The sequence below is a fragment of the Bos taurus genome, chromosome 11, assembly GCF_002263795.3.
Source record: "Bos taurus isolate L1 Dominette 01449 registration number 42190680 breed Hereford chromosome 11, ARS-UCD2.0, whole genome shotgun sequence".
Taxonomy (NCBI): Eukaryota; Metazoa; Chordata; class Mammalia; order Artiodactyla; family Bovidae; genus Bos; species Bos taurus.
The window spans coordinates 74,395,748-74,417,693 of record NC_037338.1 but is presented as its reverse complement, the minus strand read 5'-3'; the positions used below and the strand labels follow the sequence as shown (position 1 = coordinate 74,417,693).

Below are 21,946 nucleotides of genomic sequence, written 5' to 3'. Positions count from 1 at the left end.
CCATAGGTCATCTTGTTTGGCAACTTGTATCTTGCTTTTCTCTCCTCTTTGCCTTTTTTGTGGAGCTCTCCTGCCAGACCCAGTGACAAAGATCTGGTGGTTTTGAGGGGAGCACTTGGAGGCCTAAAATGTTAGCTAGTTCACACCAAGAGGCAGGATGTTCTTACCCAAAACTTAAACCTACATTTTGCAAATAGAGTTGAAATATTTCCTCCCTTCTACTGAGGCAGCTCTTCCCATTCTTGCTCTTTACGGCAAGACTACCCACTTAACATTCTGGGCCCACAGAACAGGCCACAGTGCCCAGCAACACATGCACTGTTCTGATTCTGTCCCCTGGCCTTACCTGGATGTTGCCCATGACCCCTGTGGACTCCATCCTGCTGGCTACGTTGACTGTGTTGCCCCAGATGTCATAGTGTGGTTTCCGGGCTCCAATGACCCCAGCCAGGACCCCTCCTTTGTTCATTCCTGAGGGGGAGTCACAAAATTGAGCTCAGCCACATCGCAGAAGCCACCAACTCCTCAATTTCCGCCTGACTCCAGCCACAAAGCTCCTGGTTATATAACCTGATCTCAAGCCTGACTCTTGAGTTCCCAGAGGACAGAAATCAAGTCTTCTCATCCTCACTGTGCTCAGCAGATGTCAGCCACCCTGCTGTGCTACATAATTTAGTGCAGAAGTTGCCAGTTTCTCTTGCCACCCACCTGGTACTTCAAGTCTCCTGTGACCTTGCCCAGGATTGAGAACTCCCCTCCCCAGAAGTGTATGATGGGTGATGTTAATCCTAGTGGGCAGGACTGAAGTGACAGAAGATTCCAAGGAAAGGGAGACAAACTGAAGCCCCAGCCAGATTCAGAAGGGAGGTCATCATAAACAGCATGGGACAGGAATGGCTGAGCATCACATTTTCGGTTTGATCACTGACCTAAAGACCCTTAAGGTCCCTTCAGCTCGAGAAGTGTGACCCTTCCCACCCGAAGTGCATCAGGTCTATCCAAGACCCCTCCCCTGATGTGTAGAGTCCCCTGCTTGGGGAGGAGGCGCACAGCAGGAGAGGGCGTGCTGAGAGGCCTTACCAATGCGCAGCATGAAGTTGTTGAAGGACTGGTTGTTGATGTTGGTGAGCGTGTCCTTCATGGCCAGCGCAAAATCGGCCAGATCTGCCAGGTGCTGCCAGCGCTCCTTGTCTGACTTCTCGTCCTGCACCAGAGAGTGGCTGTGAGCGCTGGGGCCAGCTGGGCGCCTTCAGCTAGCTTAGAAACACCATCCTAGACATGTGTTTTTAAGGTCATCCATAAAATGGAGATGGCTGTTGGTAAAAAGTCTACAGATAACAAATGCTAGAGAGGATGTTCAGAGAAGGAACCCTCCTACACTGTTGGTAGGAATGTAAATTGGTTCAGCCACCACAGAGAACCATACAGAGGTGCCTCAAAAAGAGTTACCATATGATCCTGCAGTCCTGGGTATATACCTGGAGAAAACTTTTAACGATATATGCACCCCAGCGTTCATTACAGCACTGTTTACAATAGCCAAGTAGTCATGTATGGATGTGAGAGTAGGACTGTAAAAGAAAGCTGAGTGCTGAAGAATTGATGCTTTTGAATGGTGGTGTTGGAAAAGATGCTTGAGAGTCCCCTGGACAGCAAGGAGATCCAACCAGTCCATCCTAAAGGAAATCAGTCCTAAATATTTCCTAAAGGAAATATTCGTTGGAAGGACTGATGCTGAAGCTCCAATACTTTGGCCACATGATGCGAAGAACTGACTCATTGGAAAAGACCCTGATGCTGGGAAAGATTGAAGGTGGGAGAAGGGGACAACAGAGGATGAGATGGATGGTATCACCGACTCAATGGACACAAGTTTGAGTAAGCTCCAGGAGTTGGTGATGGACAGGGAAGCCTGGCATGCTGCAGTCTATGGGGTCTCAAAAGAGTCAGACACAACTGAGCAACTGAACTGAAGACGTGGAAACAAATGTCCAATGACAGATGAATGAATAAAGATGTGGCACATATATACAGTGGAATACTACTCAGCCATGAAAAAAGAAAAAGCCATTTGCAGCAACATGAATGGACCTAGAGATTATCACACTAGGTCCAAAAGACAAATACCATATATCACTTTTATGTGGAATCTAAAATATTACACAGATGAACTTATCTATGAGACCGAAGCAGACTCAGAGCAGACTTGTTGCCAAGTAGGGTGGGGGAGGGATGGTTAGGAGTTTGGGATTAGCACATGCAAACTATTACACAGAGACTGGATAAACAACAAGGTCCTACTGTATAGCACAGGGAACTATTCAATATCCTGTAATAACCATAATGGAAAAGAAGATGTGAATATAACAATCATTTTGCATTTGTACCACATGGTGCTAATAGAGTACTTAATGGCAGCTACTTTTATTACACCGTTTCCCACCAATGACGTGTGGGCTGCCTCTCTCTTGCCCCATCCATCTCCTCTAGCTACTGCTGGTTAGCTACCTTGTTGGAGCTGGTAAAGCCATTGGTGTTGACATCTGGGGTGACTCCTGAAGCTGCCATGTAGGTGCTACCAATGGTCTTGATCTTGGTGATGACCCGGAACTTGGGATTGTCCAGAAGCTGAGGCCAGTGTTAAGAGAGAATTGTCAGCAGTCAAGGGAGATGAATGAGCCAACTAAATGACAGATCTGCCTTTTTTTTTTTTTTTTACAACAAACCCATGAAGCATCGAGAGATGTTTTCCTATTAAAGCTTCATTTAGCCAACATCTGCCATGTTATCCTGGGCCAGTGTCCTGATTTTCTGAGCCTCAGTTTCTACCATATTAACACAGGGATAAAAGTGCCAGTGTTGAAGTGTTGAACATGTATGTAAAAGCATTTCCCCTGGTACACAAGTTATTAATACCTGATAAATGTTTGCTGAATCTGAATTTGAGGATAAGAGGAACCAGAGGGGCCTCAGAATCTTCTTTTGGCCAGACCTTATCCTATGAACTTGTAGGTGATTTCCCAGGCTCCCACCTGGGACCCAACATTTCCAGACAACTCCAGAAGGCCATGCGCTTTGAGGAGGAATTTTTATGGGAAAACAGCAGCCAAAGTAACTCCCAAACTTCTTGGGGTGCAGTCTGGAAGGGCTGGCTTTGTGGCAGGATGCGGGGGCCAGGATAGTCACTCACAGAGTCAAAATCTGAGATGATCTCATTGAGGAAGCGTAGACACTCAATGCCACCGTTATTGATGCTCTCCTCTGTGTAGAAGTCAGCAAAATTGGGCAGGGAGGCAAACATAACTCCAATCTCATCATAAGACTGGCTGTACAGCTCCTAAAGAGAGGCAGGGCCAAAGTGCTCAAAGACAGTCTAATGACATGCTACAAAAATGAATGTCCTTCACACCCATGACATGTGCACTCAACTTTTTGGACCCACACGTCTCCCAGACTATCCTGACTGAATTAGAAAGTAGCTCATTGCAACTTTGGAAACCAAAAAAGAGCTTTGCTAGTTCCTGCCAACAGCCCCAACTCTAGGAAAGAGGGCAGTGGGAAGCTGGGAAGTGAGGCATGAGAACCACTCGGACAATCAGAGTCGACAGAAAGGTAGGCTCCGCTAAGGCCTCGTCTTCTGAAATGGGCCTCACAGAGATAATGGCTTGCGAAAACAATGTCTACGGTGGTGCTCTTCACCAAAAGAGATTCTTTCGCTTCTAATACTGTGGTGCTGTGTAGGTCCAGCCCTACCTGGACCCCCAGGCCATGTCACAAGAAGACAAAGCCAGAAGACAGCCCCATGGCTCCAGCATGGGGCCGCGCCTCACCTCATCTCTCTTCTTGGACCCCAGGAAATGGCGTGCCACGTGTTCAGGCAGCATGTTGGTGACCAAGGCTTCATTCCAGCGTCGCATCTCATAGACACGTTCCTTCTGGTCGTGGACCTCAATCTTCCACAAGAACAGTGTCCGTGCCAGCTTTTCCACCTATGGATATAGACACAGGCAAGGTGTGTGCCCTAAGCTGGCCATTTGAGGGAGTTCTCGGGTGGTCCAGTGGTTAGGACCAGGTACTTTCACTGCTGTGGGCCTGGGTTCAGTCCCTGCTTGGGGAACTAAGATCCCATAAAGTGAAACAACAACCAAAAAAAAGTTGAAAAATGGGAACTTGAGAGGTTCCAACATGGAAAAACTGAAAGGAAGATGGAGATGGCTGGATAGCAGGGGAAATGAACCCCAGAAAGATTCATCTCATCAAAAAAGGCTACACCCTACAGCTGGGGTGAGGATCCCAGCCTCTGTGGTTACAGGAGGATGTGAGGGGCCTCCTGGGACCTCATTTTAGCTACAGATGGGCCTTGTGGGTGGTGGCAGCAGTGGGGATCTCAGTGCAGGGAAGAGAAGTCCCCATTTCCAGCAGGCTCCAGTCGCCAAGTGGCTGGAGGTGGCTGCAGTTCTCTGACAAGCCACTGGGTGGCTCCTGAGCTAATATGGAAGTAAGTCCCTTGTGTGGGTACTTCTCCTCCCTCTTCCTCTTTTTCCTTTTAACCAAAAAAAATTTCACCAGCTTCTTTCCCTTTCTGGCTCTGTAGTCAGTGTGTTAGTGACCCCCAGAGCCAGGATGAGTGGAGATCCATGAGCCCCTGGCCTAGGAAATGAGAGATTTTATCCAGGCTTTGTGCCCTACCCCCAGGCTTCCATTAGCAGGTCAGAGCAAGAGGTAAGAACTGTTGTTCTGGTATTGATACTCCTGAGGAAGAGACCAGAAAATGGCAGAGGTGGTGGCCTGACCAGGGTCACATGCCATGTGGGGTAAGGAAAACGGCATTCCCCAGGACCTTGGGTTCTTAGATCCCGGGGCTGCTTCTCAGGAGGCCCTGAGAAGTCGGTGCAGAAGGGGTGGGTGTTCAGGCACTCACGTGGCGGGAGAAGTAGTAAAAGCTCAGCATCATGACAAAGATCATCACTGTCATCGAGTACTTAGACGGCACCAGGGGCAGCCTGTGGGGCCCAGAGAATTCAGTTGAAAGTGTGCCATGCTGCCCTCTGCTGACAAGGGAGTTTTTATCCTAACGTGGCTATTCTGTTTCTTATCACCCCAGAAACCTTTCTCAGCCACTTAAGCACTTTCATATCAAGTCCAGATGCCCACTGGGCAGTAAAAATTTCTGAAATCACTGGGTTTTTGTCTTAACTGCCAGCCAACTCCTGGAAAGTTCTGGCTGCACTTGGAATCCACGTCAGGCCTTCAGAGCTGCTCCCTGGATGTTTATTATTAAATACCACATCACCTGACTGATCACAACAGTAGCCGCAACCATGTAGGAATCTGGAGAAGGGAGAGACTAACGTCTCAGTGATGAAATGAGGGCACAGTTGCACCATGCTTTTCTATAACTGTCGGCCATATTTTTGTGTGGAGCTGATTGGTATTATATGCACATACCACAATTTACATATCCTCTTAGTCTTAATTTCATTGGGGTTCTCCTTTGATTTGGATGTTTGTATGTGTGTGGCTATTATGAACAGTGCAACTGTGGACATTCTAGTACACACATCTGGGGACAAATAACATGTACATTAATTTCTCTAAGGTGTATACATAGCAGTGGAGTTACTGAGTCATAGGTCTATTTTCACCTTTACTAATTAACTCCAAATTGTTTTCTTAAATGGTTGTACCATTTATACTTCCACCAGGAATGTATGGGTCACCATAATCCATGATGTTATCAGCCTTCTTAATTTTTGCCAAACTGGTTGGTGTGTGACAGTCTTTCCTGGTGTTCTTAATTTGCATGATCCTGATTACTTGAATGCCCTTAATTTATTAGTGCCTCTTTAGACTTCTTTTGTGAAAGGCCTATTCAAGTCTTCTATCCATCTTCTCTGTTAGGTAATCTTTTTTCTTTTTTTTAAACTTACTTAAAAGTCTAGTCAAGTCACTGCATCATAACATTCTAAAACTTCAGAGCTAAGATGGGATCTTGAAGAATTCTACTGATAACCTCTTCAACAGATGACACAGACTCAGGAAAACTGGCCTGCTGAGGCCCCACAGAGAACCACTGTGGTGGGGAAAGAACCCAGGTATTCTAGTCTGAATGCCACAGGGCCCCTTCTTCCTCTGGCTTCTGAGGTCTGTCCCGCAGCTGTCACCCATGTGGCTGCTCCTTCTCTCTCCACCTCTCCAGCCTGCTCTCTATTCCACCCTCTAGACCGCTCTGCATTCTCTTCACCTCAGGAGAAGCCAGCATGGCCAGATAAGCACTAAAGTCTGCTCCAACCTCCCACAGAAACATGCTGACTTTTCGAGCTTGAACGTCCCAGACAGTGTGCCTCTGGAAGGATGAGACCCTGGGGCTTTGGCCTGTTGTATTTTGTCTCCTGAAGAAAGGGACTGGAAACGCAGGGCAGGACGGGAAAGTAGACACACTTACCTGTCAGTGCCATTGAGCCCCGAGCTGGAAAACACCTGCATCTTCTCTAAGGCCACCATCGGAAAGCTGTCGGGACAGATAACAGCACATACTTGCACCCAGCCTAACACTGAGGTGACCTGGGCCTTCCAGTCCTCAAGCAGGGACAGGATCCGTCCTGGGATTACAGCCAACCCGTCTGTGAGAAGCCACGAACCCTGATTCCCATACAAGCCTTTGATCAGCCCTAGAGACAGATGGCCAGCTCACTGCAGGCCCATGACCTTGAAGCGGGGACTGGGGAGGCGGGTGGGAGGGAGACCATGCAGATCTCCAAACAGGCTTCATCTTACTCGTGTTGCTGGAAGCGTTTGCGGTCGTAGTCGTCAAAGATGGGGCACCAGGCGTAGATGTTGATGACAGCCACGGCCCCCGCGATGAGCAGCATGAGTGTGAGCTTGACCATGTGGCTGACCTGCACCAGCATGATGGTGGCGATGAGGGACAGCACGGCCACGTAGTTGTAATACTTGGGGTTCTCCACGCAGCCATCCTCCACCTGCATCTCTGCGGTGCCGTTGGTGGGTCCTGTGTAGTACTGGAGACAGCTGAGCTGGAGGCCAGGACCATGAGTGGGTGAGGAGAGCATGGGGTGCAAGGGGACAGCAGACACCGGTAAGAAAAGGCTGGGCCGTGGCAGCTGCTACTTCCCATGGCTCCCTCAGAAGCCCCGAGCAAGAAGGGAAAGTTTATCAGGGGATAGTACTGCGAAAGTCAGTGATTTCCTGCTAAGAGCTTTACCATCATCTCTAATGATCATGAAAATTCTCTTGTGTATTCTGAGTACTGGTACCATCATATAAGGGGCTTCCCAGGTGGCTCTAGTGGTAAAGAACTTGCCTGCCAATGCAGGTTAGACATAAGAGATGCCTGTTTGATCTTCCTGAGTCAGGAAGATCCCCTGGAGAAGGGAAGGGCAATCCACTCCAGCATTCTTGCCTGGAGAATCCCATGGACAGAGGAGCCTGGAGGGCTATAGTCCATGGGTCGTACAGAGTCAGACACGACTGAAGCAACCTAGCACACAGCACACACACGATCATATAAAACAGGCCACCCTTGGCCAAAGTAGCAAAATTAAACAGGTGGTAAAGCCAGACTAGGAATCTGGAGTTTAGGTTTCAGGCCCAAGATGCTCTTGCCCACATCGCACTGTCGTCCCGGAGGAGCCGTGGGCCAGCCAGTCAGCAACCTCACGGTTCACTGTGAAGGCAGCCGGTCCCCGCTCAGACTCCTTTCTGGAATCTGGTTGCCAGTCCCACTGCTGGGCAGATGTGGTCAATGGAAAGTGCATCCATAAACCGAATCAGACCTACTTTGCTTCACTCTCACCCCCTGGCTCTTATCTGGCTTTGGGAAAGCCCTCAGCATGTGACTCTAGCACGGGGAAAGTCTTACACTTAGCCAGATTTTCACCCCTCCCCTGGTGACAGGACCTCCTGATGTCCTTCCAGTGTCCACGACCCTGCTAGATAGCAGTCCCCAGACCCAGACATCAGGTTTCAAGAGTTCCTGACACGCAGGAGGCCTAGGCTTTCTCTTCCCTGCACTGTGGCTCCAGCTACCTGGGCACATGTCAGGGCTCTGAACCCCATTCCTGATGAACTTGGATTGAATGGCCTAGGGCTTCTCACCTATATGCTGCCAGAATAAGTCTCCATGCTGAGTTTTCTCCTGTGTTTCAGTGTTAAAGAGAACAACGCAAATAAGGTTATATTTTTAAAAAATAGGACTCTTAAGAGAGTGCACCTAGTGCTACCAACATTGGAGGGAGCTGTGAGGCCTGGCGAGAGAATACCAGTGACGGCTCTAAGCGCCCAGTGCTCCATAACTGGCTGGTGGCTGCCCACAACTGCCCCTCTGCCCCTTCATGGAACCTGCAGGAACTGAGGAGAGCAGATCTCACGTGAGCTCATTCACTCAGTCCGACTCTTTGCCACCTCATGAACTGTAGCCCGCCAGGTTCGTCTGTCCATGGAGATTCTCCAGGCAAGAACACTGGAGTGGATTGCCATGCCCTCCAGGGGATCTTCCCGGTCCAGGGATCGAACCCAGGTCTCCCGCATTGCAGGCAGATTATTTACCATCGGAGCCATCAGGGAAGCCCCAACAGAGGAGTAAATCTGCCACCAGCCTCCTGGGCTCAGTGAGGCAGCCGCCCTCGGTGACCCACTTCTGGAAGGTCTGGCCTCGCTCAGATGGATGAAGGCCCAACAGGAGTGCTCCTCTCGGGGAGCAGGTTTGCCTCCCTTGTCCTGCTGGACACCTGGCACTAGACTCACTAGGGGACACTTAGACACGAAGAAAGCTTAGAGTACAGGGCCCCTGAGCAGTGAGACATGGAGGAAGAAAAGACAGGACGGGTTCAGAACTGCTTCAGTTCTCCACTGTGTTGCAAGCTGGCTGTGTGACCTAAAACAACTGAATTAACCTCTCTAAGCATCATTTTTTCACACACAAAACTACAGATGATCCTGACCTCTTGGGATTATTATATGGAGTAAATGAATCAATCTGCGTAAAGCCCCCAGCACAGGTCCTGGAGCTGGGCTCCGGGATGCGGGGAGAGCAAGGAGCTGGGCCGGGGAGAGAGGCAGTCTGGGAGGTACCCCGGGGAGATGACCCCGCTGGTCGGGATGATCAGTTAGGAACCCAAGCGCCACTCAAACCTGTGTCTAGCAGCCAGTGTGGAGAGCCGGGGGGGAGGATGGGCTGGCAACTGCTCATGCAGGTCAATTCAGAACCCTCTGAGAGCGGGCGTCCCTTCAGCAGGACAGTGGGGGCTCACCATGTCCACCACGTTTGCCATGACAAGAATGAAGATGGCCAGCATGGCCCAGGTGTTCCTGGCCCAGCGCGTCCGGTCAATCCAAGTAGAGAAGGCCACGAGCTTCTTAGGAAAGGCCTATAAGCATGGAATTTCAAGGGCCTTGAGCCTTGACAGCTTTCTCCTCTGTAGACATGGCTGCTAATCACTCTGCTTGCTCCCACACTTCCCAGCAACCTGGGAAGCCATACTGAGCGTGCGCATCAACCAAAACCCGACAGCGGCAGGCCTGAGAAGGCACGTGGGTCCCCGCTCAGCCTGCCAGTGCTGCTGACGGTGTGGGAGACACACCATGACCCAGGTATCAGAGCCCTTCCCAGAGCTGCTTGGGCATCAGCCCGGAGCCTGTGGGTGGCCCTCCAGCAGCAGTGCACTCCTGGCCTCCGGGTGGTGAAGCCAGGTCAGGGGAGTTTTCAGGGCCGGGTGACTTTGCCTGGCCCCTCCTGCCTTCCCTGGGTCAGTGTACCTAAAACCCCCAAGTTACTTGTGAGTTACCTGCTGGATTAAATTTCCTAAACTGCTGCTTTTCCCTTGTCATTCTGATCAAAACCTCTGCCTGGCACCCACTGCTTATAGGAGAAAGTCTTAATCCCTTGTGTCTGGCTTTGGGTCCTTTGCAATTGGAGCCAGTTCACCTTCCAGCCAGTCCTCTTCTGCTTTTCAACACAGGTTCCCATTTATCTTGATACAGGCTCTCTCACCCTCACGTGCTCAAGGGCCTGGACCAAAGTGGGTGCAGAGCCAATAGTGAAGGAGTCTGTCATAAACAAAAGGATGGTGCTGAACCATCGCAACAGGAGTCATCTACTTGTCAGGACCTGACAGCGCACAGCTCCATCAGCACCCGCTCTCACCGGGAGTGACACTCACTTCCAGACGCTCTGAGCCAGGAGGAGATGCGCTTCTTACCCGCGGAAAGATGGCAGCCAGCGAGCAGATTGTCAGGATCAGGAGCAGAGCCTCCCCAACCACAAAGGTCACATAGTTCGTCATGAGCCTGTAAGAGAGAACACGATGAGGAAAGGCCCAGGGGCTGGGGGCGGGGGTGGGGCGTGGGCAGGGGCTTAGTGAGCTGGGTCGGGGGCCAGGAGAGCAGAGGAAGGGAGACAGAGGGCAGACTCTCTAAGTGAGGCCAAGCCTGTACCCTAAAAGTTCCATGTGATTTCCCCTCCACACAGCTGCATGCAGGGTCTGGGGACACGCAACCCTCCCCAGCTGTAACTGTTCTTTAGAGGCATTTCCCAGAGAAGGGCAGACTTACAGATGCCCTGGGTAGAGCCCAGTAAAATCTGGGAAGGGATTCTTAGGAACAAGCCTTCTGCCACGTCACTATGATGGAAGGGGAGAGCATGGAACAGAGCAGCTTATGGCCAAGGGCTGCTGAGCTGACAGTGTTCACTGCATCCCTAGACCTTAACCCTAGGTGCAAAGTAGACAGTAAATGTTTGTGGAGTAAATGAAAGAATTTGGTCCTCACAACAATTCTGAGTTAGCCAGATATTACTATCTTCAGATCATCAGCATCCTGATCTTTCACTTTACAAGGGAGCAAACTGATGCTCCAGGAGCCCTTAGTGATGTGTCCAAGTTCATAGAACAAATAGGCGACAAGCCACACCTCGAACCTAGGACTATATGACAAGTCCAAGGCTCTTTTAAGTTCCCCAAACTGTGATCAGAACAGGGCTCCACACCTCTTCCAGTGGGGAATCCCTGAACTGGAACGAACTGCTGATCAGCTACAGGGAGAAAGCAAGGGAGAGGGCAGCCATCCTTCAGTTCAGACTTCAGCAAGGACTGGGGCAAGGATTCCACAACACCCTGCCTTGCCCTGGAGGACCTGCTGCCGTGAGAGGAGACAAGTCTATACCCAGAGCCTGAAATACGTCTTTACTAAGATGAACCAAGAAAGGGAGCAGGTGGGCCATGGTGATTGAGGTTGGAGAGCATCTCCAGCCCGTCTTCTTGTCCCAGCACCACTCAGGCCCACCCAGCCAGATGTCCATCCCCTGGACCCCTCCCTTCCTCAGCTTTCTCAGCCCTGGTGTGAGCTCCACTTTGACGCTAGTTCTATTCCAAGACCCAGGGGCAGACAGAAGGAAGGGGGTGCAGGGCGCAGTCCCAGCATTCCCTGGACTGCTCTGGGGGTGCAGCACAAGGAACCAAGCCTGACGCCCTGAGTCAGGCTCCATCTGAGGCCTTCTCCCTTCAGGCCTCCAGCCTAGGTAGCTTGTCCCCTTCCGCCCTCCTGACTGTCGGGCCTGCCCTGCCCGCCCCTTACCAGGGGTCAATGAGGATCTCCACCACAGCCGTGCAGAGTAGGACAACGCAGGAGCAGCTGAAGGCAGCCCCGCTCTGCTTCTCCTTCTCCACCGAGTAGCGGGTTTCCATCTCGGGGTCCATGAACCGCATGGACAGGAGGAAGGTGTTTCTCTTCTTCACTCTGCAGTGCAAACAAGCCCCGTGAGACACATTTAAGAAGACTAAACTTCCTGGAGTGTGTGCCAGGGCCGCTCAAGGCTAAGACCAAGGGGCCGGGTGTCCACGGGGCCGCTTACACCTGGGCAGACTCCCGCTCTAGCAGCGCCTCGTTGAGTAGCTGGTTGAGCTCATGCTCGTCCTCGGAGGCGTCCACCACGCGATCAGCCAGGTCCTGAAGGCGCAGCCTCCGGCGAGGGTTGGGGAACGAGGGGTTGTCGGCCTGCAAGGCAGGGCAGCAGAGTTGGGGGGGCAGGTGGGGTGGAGTGGGGAGAGGTTGGGGAGATACACGGCAGTGTTGGGGGAAAGAGAAACAGAAGGGATCACAGAGCACCGCCCCATGGCTCTCAAAACCATCTCCTAGGGAAAGTCTTCCCAGTGGTCTCACGTGGCTCCATCCTGCTTGGGTCTGGACCCAAAGCCGCAGGCTTCCGGCTTTCCCTGAACTCACCCAGGCCCCAGGCCCCTAACAGGAGCTCTGCAGTGACCACCCACTAATGGTAGTGTGGGAAGCAGCCACCGGGCTCCTGAGCAGGAGACCTGGAGTCAGAGACTGCTGCTGGGCAGCGCGGTGCCAGCACCTCCTGCTATGAGGACGGGGGTGTCATACAGCCGTATGCATCGGCATTCTAGGGGGTGGAAAAGACCCCCAGCCCTCGGGCTTAAGGGAGCTCTTAAAAGAGCTCAGATCTGGCTCATCTGAGGGGAGGAAGATCTGAGGGGGAAAGCAATGCAGAGAAACTAACAATCTTACTGCTAGTGGGGTGGTGGGGCTGGGGTGCCCCCTACCATTTTTATTCCTGGTCACAAAGGAAAAGCATCAGCTCCAGACACATGACTCCAGACCATGACTACACAGCCGTCAGTCCAAACGACAACTGGGACTGGGCTCGTTAGGGCTGTCTGGATGGGTCCAAGAGTCTATCCGGAAGCTAGAACCAAGATGCCCTGGGCTGGAGCTCAGGCATGCCTCAGGTCGAATCTGACCCGTATAATCCACACTCCTCCAGCCCCAATTTCTTCTCTGTAACACAACACGGATGCTCTTTTCCAGCACCAGGAACCTCTGTCCCTGAAGCGTATCTGAGAGCAATGAGACACTGGCTAATCGTGAGGACAGAAGAAATCACAGGCTGCTAATTAAGCCTTTGTGTCCTTGTTAGTGAATTACACTGCATTGGTATTCCACTTTCTATCAAGAAAATCACAACAAGGAAGAGTTACTGAGCATTGTGGTGCTCAGGAAAACCCAGTTTTTCTTCAGCCCCGTCCACCCTCTTGTCCTCCAGCACCTGGTCTGCAGGCACAGGGCAGCAGAGACCGGTGGTGAGGCTGACCAGCTCACGGCAGCCTCTGCAGGGCAGCAGAGACTGGCGGTGAGGCTGACCAGCTCACGGCAGCCTCTGCAGGGCAGCAGAGACCGGCAGTGAGGCTGACCAGCTCATGGCAGCCTCTACAGGGCCGAGACCCATCTCAGCACTTGCCTCTGTCAGTGGCTACACTGAGGAAGCTCTTCAGTAATGGACGGATCCTGGACAGGATCCTGAACTCCCAAAGTGGACCCTGGTCTCAGGGGGACAGCCTGTTGATTCCTTTGGAAACCCTCCATCTGAGCACAGCACTTGCGGGCTTTGGACCTAGCTAGATAGGTGGGCACAGCCCTGAAGGCCCACTTCCAAAACAGTCCAGTCCTGGAGCAGTGTCCACTGGTGTCCCCACTGCCCTCAGACCTACAGGGTTCGGGACATCAGAGCTGGACCAGGCCGTGGCAGTGGGCACATCTTCTGACCTTAGCCAACCCATCCCCAGTAACTGAAGAGGGGCCCGTGAGACCAGGTGGGGGGTGACCTGCCCCATGTTATGCAGTTCCAAGGATGGAGCCCAGCTAGGGGCCAGGACTGCCCTTCAGCTCAGGACTCTTCACCTTCTGCCTCCTCATCTCTGCCCACATCCCAGGGCTCAGCCCCACCCATACCTGGGCATCTTGCTCCTCGGGCTCCTCAGATACAGAGCCGCTGGTGTGAATGCTCCCGTTGGACTCCTTGGTCTCAATGAGGGCAGGGGAGCTGGGCTTTGAGGAAGGCGGCGCTCCGTTCAGCAGGGCCTGCAGCAGAAGGGAGGGGCCGTCAGGGCCCCCAGGCACTGCCAGCTGCCCACCCAGGCGAGGGGCTGGTCTACTCTCTGGTTTGGAATCTCCCCACTAGAGTTCAGAGGCCTCATAGCCTTAGAAATCTCACTATTCGTTTCCTCCTCCAGAACATCCATATTAGAATGCTGTAATTTTCTAGTATTAAATTTCTAGTATTAAAACTTTTCCAAGCAGAGAAAGATCCTATTGTTCCAACTCCTATTTCTAAGTAACTCGGGGACACAGAGCTTCACAGGGATCATTTTTGGGGTAGAGAGCCCTGTCAAACACCTTCCAAACATCTGAATAAATTCCATAAACCAGTTTACCCAGGGATTAGTACTTTTCCTTGACGGAATAAATGAGATCCTCTACACAGGAACACAGTCCACTCATTCATTTACTGAGTATTTATTGAGTAGCTACTGTGTGACAGGAACTGTTGTAACTTCTGGGGACACAGACACAATGTCCTGACCTGGGAGCCCACCTTCTAGTGAGGACAGGCAGACAGCCGTGAACAAAGAATAAATGATTACAGGAGGTCCGAGAGCAGGGCCTGGAGAGGCAGGGGAGGCACGGGACACAGGGGTTCCCGGGGAGGTGACTGTAAAGGGGAGGCTGGAGAGGAGTCACTGTGAGGATCACATTTCCGTAAACACATGAGAGAGCATGTTATGCAGCTCTCGGGTTTTGGGGAGCAGGAAGCCTGGAGTGGGCATGCACCCGGCGTGGGTGTGCAGCCAGAGTGGGCGTGCACCCGGAGGGTCTGAGCAGCAGCCAGGAGGCTGGCACTGCCCTAGTTGAGCGAGTGAGTGAAAGGGGTCGGGCGGTGAGGACCTCCTGGGAAGATGCTGAGCTGGGGGCGGGTGACATGATTCACCCAACATCCCTGCAGGATCACTCTGGTGGCTGTGAGCAGACAGGGCAGTGGGACGAGGGCAAGAGCAGGGTGACAAGTTGGGGGGACCACCGCGCTGACACAAGCATGAGACGACAGTGATGCAGATGGGACATGGCTGCCAGGGGTGAGAGAGAAAAGGGGGCCTAGAGGTACATCATGCAAGAAGGGGCTCGTGGAGTGTAGACGGGGGCAAGGGTGTCTTCAAAGGTTTGGGGCTGAGCAGTTATAAGAATGGAGTTGCCACTGATCGAGATTGGGAAGACCAAGGAAGAGTGGGTTCTAGGGTAAAGAGAGGTTTGGGAACTCAGCTTTGGACCAGTGGGCTTCCCAGGCGGCACAATGATGAAAAAAACCTGCCTGTCAATGCAGGAGACACAAGAAATGCAGGTTCAATCCCTGGGTTGGGAAGATCTCCTGGGGGAGGAAATGGCTCTACCCACTCCAATATTCTTGCCTAGAGAATCCCATGGACAGAGGAGCCTAGCAGGCTACAGTCCACGGGGTCGCAAAGAGTCAGACATCACTGAGCACGCATGCACACACACACACAGATGGAAATTCACACGTGACTGGAAGTTTAGTGCAGGGATGCCAGGGAGCTGAGATCGCAATCTGGGAGCTGTTGGTGACGGCATTCAGGACAACTAAATGAGACTGGCAACAAGGTCCATAGAGAGGGGAAACGTCTTTCCAACACTTGGGAAGGATTCATTGTGGTAACTCTTCTCACACTCTCCTCCTCATCACTCTGTTTAACTAAACCACGGGAGGAGGCCGCTGCAGATGGAATGGTGTCTGCCACGTGAGGCCCAGAGAAGCCCTGTCACCTCTGTCCCTGCTGCTCCCTGTCACCACTCACACATGGATCAAGGATCATCTCCTCTATTTTGTCCGTGCTTGACTGCTTCCAACTCACTCCCTGCTGAGCAGGTTTGGTGATCTGCTAGCTCGGCCTTCTCAGAGCACATCTGGAGCAGAAGTTCTAAACTACCATTGAGCTAATCACAAAGGCTTATGATAACTCTGCTAAGCTGTCAGCATAGTTAACACCCCCTGGGGGCTGACAGTTGCTGCAGCACCAGGTAGAGAAGACAACTAATGGATACGATCTACAGCAGGCCAGCATCTTCCGTTCTCCGAGGGAGATGGGCCACGGTGCTGGGCACGAAGCGGATGCCTGACACAGATCTGACAAGCATCATGTGACAGAGGGTTCATCTCATAAACAACAAAGTCTACAAATCAAAGGTGCAGAAAGTCCTCAAAGGTTAGATACGAATATGCCATTCACAGAAGAGAAGCCCCAGGCTGACAACCATGTGGAAAGTGTCCAGTCATACTAATAACTGAAGAAATGCGATTAAAACAGTGAGATACCCTGGCTTCATCTTTCAGATGAATAAAGAAAAAAATGAGTCAAGAACCAGCAAGGGCCCAGGGAGGGTGGCAGGAGGAGGGGACATGGATTAAACTTACATTGTACAGAACCTTTAACCCAGCTTTTCTACTTTGAGACATTTATATTTTTCAGGTAGGGGCATCTAAGAAACAGCTGAAAGTCAACTTTACAAAATACTGAAAACCTGGATTGCCTCAAAATGTCAGTACACGTTTTGAAGGGAACAGCGCCCATGATTCCATGAGGAATGGGTCGGCTCGTTTGTCTGGTTGGAGCACTCAGGAAGAAGTCTGACTCCCATCCATGGGATGCTGTCGCCTGTGCTTCCGTCCTGCATGGTGGCATCCGGGTCCCGGGGCCGAACAACTCAGACCCTACTCCTACTCACCCGGAGCCTCTGTGCCAGTGTTTCAAGCTACACATCCATGAACTCAACTTTTCTCTAATTGGAAAACTGAATAATGAAAAACAGCTTTATAAAGATAAGCCAAGACCCCACCTGTGACCCTCTCGGGGGTGTCAGGTGCCACAAACAACTCCTGGCTCACATGATGCACCATGCAAGGGTTGATTGAATAAGAAAACACAAGATTAGAGCAAACAGGAATGTGTGTGGCCGTCACAAAGATACATTCGACTGCTGCTCTGTGACTTCAAGGTGGTCCCTAGGACAAGCAAATTTGTGGGTAATTTTTTTTTAAGGAGTAACATTTTAAAATTTACTAAAAACTTTTTTTTGGCCAGAAACTGTAAATGTTCCATCACTTCACAAAGGTCACTGATTCCTCAAATGATTGTCAGTTAGCATCTTACAGAATTGCTTAGAAGAAGATTTTTAGTTTGTTCTAGGGAATATATTGAAATTTCGCGTGTAGCACTCATAAAATATGAAGACGCAAGAATTCTGTGACCAGGTCAAGGGTCATTTCCTGGGGCTCCACTTTCCACCCTGACATTTCCTAATTTTCTGCAGGATAGCTTTCTACTTTTTCTGAGTTCTTTAGAGCATTTTCTGTTGCTCAGACTTTACCCTTGGCACAAAATACCTTGTACTGCTCTTTACTCTAACACTGCACCTAGAGGACCTCTCACGGTTCTGCCAACTCTTCTACAATCTCATATCTAGGCCTGGGGGTGGGCGGAGGACTCACCGAGCCGTTGAGGCCATTTTGGGCAGCTGTCTTCTTCACCTCTGGCTTGGAAGCGATGATGAGGTAGGTCTCAATGCCCTTCTCTTCCAGGTAATCACAGCGACTGCCCCCCTCGCCCGGCTCCACGTCGAACTCTCCTTTCAGGCAGTCCATGGTGCTCTGGGAGATGTGCACACGCCTGGGTTCCGATGAGAGGGGCCCTGAGCACAGGCCAGGCAGCCCCCAGCCCACCCGCTGCCCCCGGGACACAGCAGTGCCCGGCGAGTCCTGCCACTAGCTGGCTGTGTGGGCAGCCCCACATCTCCCCCTCTCTGAGCTTCAGTGGTCAGTCCGTGAGATGGTCTGTCCTCCCAGGCAGGTGAGGATATCAGATGAGATAAGGAACTGAAGTCTGCTCTGAACACGAAGGTCATAAAGTCTGATTAGTATCCACCCGGTGTGAGTTTCAGCTGTACCACCAGCTGTCAGGGGGTAGTAACCCATGTCTAGGGAGCCACTTTAGGGAGAGAATTGTGACTGCGTCCGAGGGAAGCTGCTGGACCCAGGCTGGGAAGGTTTGGCCACATCCCTGTCCATCCTGAGGACAGGGCCTGCCCAGAAGACCCTGACTGAGTCTGTAAAGAGCTCAGTGAGATGTGCAGGTGCTTCAGGGCCTGTCAGGAGACTCTCCCAGCTAAAAACGCCCTCCACTGAGACCTGCGCCCTGCTGGAGCTATGGGGACCTGGGAGCCCGGCAGCCCCACGGCAAGTAAAGGGGAGGTAGGACAGACTCCTGCAGAGCCCAGGAGGAGGAGCTGCTCCCAGGTGCGGAGGCCTGGTTCTCCAAGGTCCCTCGTCCCTTGTCCGAGGGATGGCTGGGATGGTCCACTCCCTCAGCCCCTATGCCCGTCCCCACCCTGGGAAGGAACACGCGCTCACCCAGGGATGCCGCCAGCCTCCATCTTGTTGGCCACGGTGACGTCGGTGGACCACACGTCGTACTGCCAGCGTTTCTGGCCAAGGACGCCCCCCAGCACGGTGCCCGTGTGCACCCCCACGCGCATGTCCACCCCGGTCTTGGTCTTCTCCCGCACATACCTGCCAGGTACCCACACAAAGGAGGGTGGGTTGAGCCTGCGCCCAGCCAGGCAGCCAACCCCTCTGCAGCCGCTACCAGCTGCCCCCCCTGCTTTCTGCCCACGTCTGAGTCACGCACTGCTGGGGTTACAGCAGGCAGCGGCGTGAGCCCACATTCAACAACATGTGTATGATTTGGGGGGAGACAGGGGGCCGGAAACAGCAGAGACCCTCTGCCCCCGAGGGACCTCCGACTGCTCTCATCCGATCACTCGTCTGTGCCGCTGACGTCACCGAGCGCCTACTATGTGCAGGCCCTGTGCTGGTGTGTGTGCGTGGAGGGGACCAGCCCCGGCCTGAGACCTCCAAGAGGAGACAGACGTGAATTTCAGAATTTTGCCCAACCGTGATGGGAGTGGAGGTGAATCTCTAAATCCTGAACCACGGTCCCCAGGGAAAGGCAGTCCCGGCTTCTCTCCAGCCAGTCCTAGAGGAGGATGCTAACAATGGGAAACCACCCCCTTGGACACACGCCCAATTCCCAGACTCAGCAAGGTGCTTTGGGGGTGCTGATGCCACCCAGGGCCCCCCAGAGGCCTTGAGGGGACAGCCAGGAGCATCCCCCAGGGATGTCCAAGCTCAGGGCAGACACCGCAGCGGGAAAGATCCTGGGGACCCAGAGCTCACTGCCCTCAAGGCAGGAGCGGAGCTCTGAGCTCAGAGGCCAGGGTTCCAGGCCCGGCTCTGCTGCACATCAGTGGTCACTCCCCTGCTGCACTCGGATTTCCTGGTTGAAGAGACAGGCATGGGGATCTCTGAACTTATCTGTCCTGGGGGGTCATGATGAGGAAACACAGGGAGAAGAGATGGGGGGACACTTGGGAGGATAATAAAGAAAATGTGAAGTGGAGGCATTTCGTGATGAGGGCACCTCCCAGCAGAACAAACAGCATGGCCTGAGGCTGGAAAAGCCTCCGTCAGGGGCTGCACCCACGTCACACCCCGACGGACCTTCCTCGGGGGCCTGGGCTGCACAGGGCTCATCAAAACAGGCCAGCTCGGAAGGTGTGCTTCCCCAAGGGGCCGGGACCCATATTCTGGGAGCTCCCCCATCTCCCGCCAGCGGCGCCCCACTTACGAGATGGCCTCCACCATGGCGAGCCCCATGAGGATGGAGCAGACGGCGTGGTCCTCCCGGTAGTCAGGCAGCCCACAGATGCAGTAGTAACAGTCGCCCAGGATCTTAATCCGCAGCTGGTGGTATTTCTGAAAGGGAGGGGTGTGGACTGGGGTCCTGAGGCCCCCCTCCTCAGCGAGGAGGGGTGAGAGGCAAAGATTGCTGGGGAAGGCTGGGTGGGAGGAAGTCGTGGGAGACAGGGAGGATGGGGAGGGGAGGCCCAGGCCACGTCGGTGCCCCCTGCCCCGCACCGTGGAAAGCCAGCCGAGGGGCAGGGTACTTACAGCCGCCAGCTTGTCGAAGCGGGCAAAGAGCTCATTAAGCAGCTTCACAAGCTCCTGGGCGCTGCAGGCTGAGGACAGCTGGGTGAAGCCCACGATATCAGCAAAGAGGATGCTGCAGGGGAGGAAGGCCCAGCGGTGAGGACGTGGATAGCAAGCCAGGCTCCGTGCTGCCCACCGCCAGCTCCCACTCCAGCTCCCAGGCAGCCAGGTCCTCGTCAGGCCCCAAAGTGGTGAGACCCTGGCACATCCAGGGCACATTCAGGGCTCTGGCCTCTAGCTTAGCTTGTTTGTGGTGTCTGTACAAAGACGGGCCTAGACCATATAGCGCATCTCAGCCCCCAACGTCCAGCAGCAAGGCAGCTCCTGCAGGGGCTGAGGTTCATACTGTGGGGAGGGAGTGCGTGTTTCTAGTCCCCAAGAAGACTCTCGAACTCCACAGTCCTCAGTTGGCCCCCCGAAGCCCCCATCCAGTGCTTGGAACCCAGGTGGCCGGCGCACCTGACGTTCTCATGGCGGTACATGTACATGGTGTTGAACTGCTGCTGGTCCTTCTGGCTCTCATCCTTCTTCATGTCCTTCAGCATCTCGTCGGCCACGTGCTTGGGCAGGATGGAGAGCATAAGGTTCTCCTGTGGGAGGGGAGAGGGTGAGCAGGGAGGGCAGGGCCGGTGTGGACACTCTGGGAAGAAATGCCCCAATCCTGGTGACAGACATGGGCCAGGAACCAGGTGACCTTCCATGGAGACCTGGCAGGGCAGACCCCACGCTGGGAAGCAGCTGGAGGCCAGGACAGGTCAGTTCCTGCCCTGAACAGGCTGAGTGTTGAGACCTGAGCGTCTTCAGAGCACTGATGGGGCTCAGAAACCCATGGAGAGACTGAGTGACTCGTTACCATGAAGCACTTAGAGTGGCGTCTGCACACAGCAGGTATGCCATATACCTTAGCTGCTCTTGTGTCGCTTGACGTGAAGTGTCACTAAGGCACCGAGACAGAAAGTGTCCAAGAAAGACAAGGTCTACACTTGTCCCGGGCTTCCAAGCTGACCACAGGCTGACAGATGACAAGCTCCAGGGGGTTTTCAGGTCAGCAGGAGACCTTCTGTCCCTCGGCCAGGCCCTGTGAGCTCTGTCTGGTCCAGGCATCATGATGAGGGGACACAAAGAAGGATCCTGCCTGCCATGCTCGTCTCAGCCTTTTTCTCCCCCTGACATATGCATGCGGGGTGCACAGTAATACAAGGAATCAGCAGGTGTGTGAGGGGCTGGGGAGGACATGCCAGGCTGGGAAGGGTGGAGAGGGCCCACAGGACACCAAGGATCGAGAAAGTCCAGAGTGCTGCTGCCCGGCTACTGCAAACTCCGCAGCCCCTGCCCACACGGTCAGGCCTCCCCCCCACCCTCGGACTCTGCCCCAAACTCTGTCCTCCAAAAAAAGACTCTCTGGGCTCCCTGGGAGCCTTGGGGACATCAGGATACAATCTAGTCCTGTGCGGTGGCCGCTCCTAGCACAGCCTTGGCTCTAGGACTGTCAACCAGGGCCAGACAAAGGCAGCAGCTGAAACACAAAACTTTGCAGCTCTGATGCCCCAAACCCAGGTGCCTTGAAGACAACAGAGTGAGGAGGTCGGGGCTCATCTCTGGGGAGTGCCACGGGGGAAACTGTCACATTTTGCATCATATGCTTCTGTAGCTTTTTGCAAGAGAATAGATGAGTTCTGAAAGCAGATCATCATTCAACGTCAAATTGTCAAATAATAAGAAAGAGGCTGTGTTGTAAATTACGGCTACTGATCTTCGTGTGCCGTGTGAGGCAACCTCATGGTCGACCAGAAACGGTTAAGCAGGCAGAGTCTACTTTAAGGTAGAGTCTGATAAGGGGCCTCCCAACTGGCACTGGTGGTAAAGAACCTGCCTGCCAATGCAGGAGACGTAAGAGACGTGAGGTTGATCTCTGAGTCAGGAAGATCCCCTGGAGGAGAGCATGGCAACCCACTCCAGTATTCCTGCCTGGAGAATTCCATGGCAGGGCCTACCTTAAGTCACTCCGATAAAACAGGT

At 53.1% G+C, this 21,946-nt stretch overlaps 1 protein-coding gene across 5 annotated transcripts in view; it reads right to left on the bottom strand.

The window, feature by feature from the left end:
• Positions 1–21,946, bottom strand: part of ADCY3 (adenylate cyclase 3) — an 83,681-nt gene that overhangs the window by 628 nt on the left and 61,107 nt on the right. For all 5 annotated transcript variants that reach the window (XM_005213019.5, XM_059891351.1, XM_059891350.1 and 2 more), the window contains 18 exons: positions 20,387–20,517; positions 19,889–20,000; positions 19,566–19,693; positions 18,290–18,448; positions 17,372–17,549; positions 13,765–13,893; positions 11,870–12,012; positions 11,593–11,754; positions 10,221–10,308; positions 9,273–9,389; positions 6,778–7,037; positions 6,446–6,511; positions 4,922–5,003; positions 3,831–3,989; positions 3,191–3,337; positions 2,509–2,628; positions 1,081–1,204; positions 347–471 (listed from right to left, as the gene is read on the bottom strand). In XM_005213019.5, the coding sequence (XP_005213076.1) occupies positions 347–471; positions 1,081–1,204; positions 2,509–2,628; positions 3,191–3,337; positions 3,831–3,989; positions 4,922–5,003; positions 6,446–6,511; positions 6,778–7,037; positions 9,273–9,389; positions 10,221–10,308; positions 11,593–11,754; positions 11,870–12,012; positions 13,765–13,893; positions 17,372–17,549; positions 18,290–18,448; positions 19,566–19,693; positions 19,889–20,000; positions 20,387–20,517 (2,430 nt within the window). The remainder of the gene's footprint in view (positions 1–346; positions 472–1,080; positions 1,205–2,508; positions 2,629–3,190; positions 3,338–3,830; positions 3,990–4,921; positions 5,004–6,445; positions 6,512–6,777; positions 7,038–9,272; positions 9,390–10,220; positions 10,309–11,592; positions 11,755–11,869; positions 12,013–13,764; positions 13,894–17,371; positions 17,550–18,289; positions 18,449–19,565; positions 19,694–19,888; positions 20,001–20,386; positions 20,518–21,946) is intronic.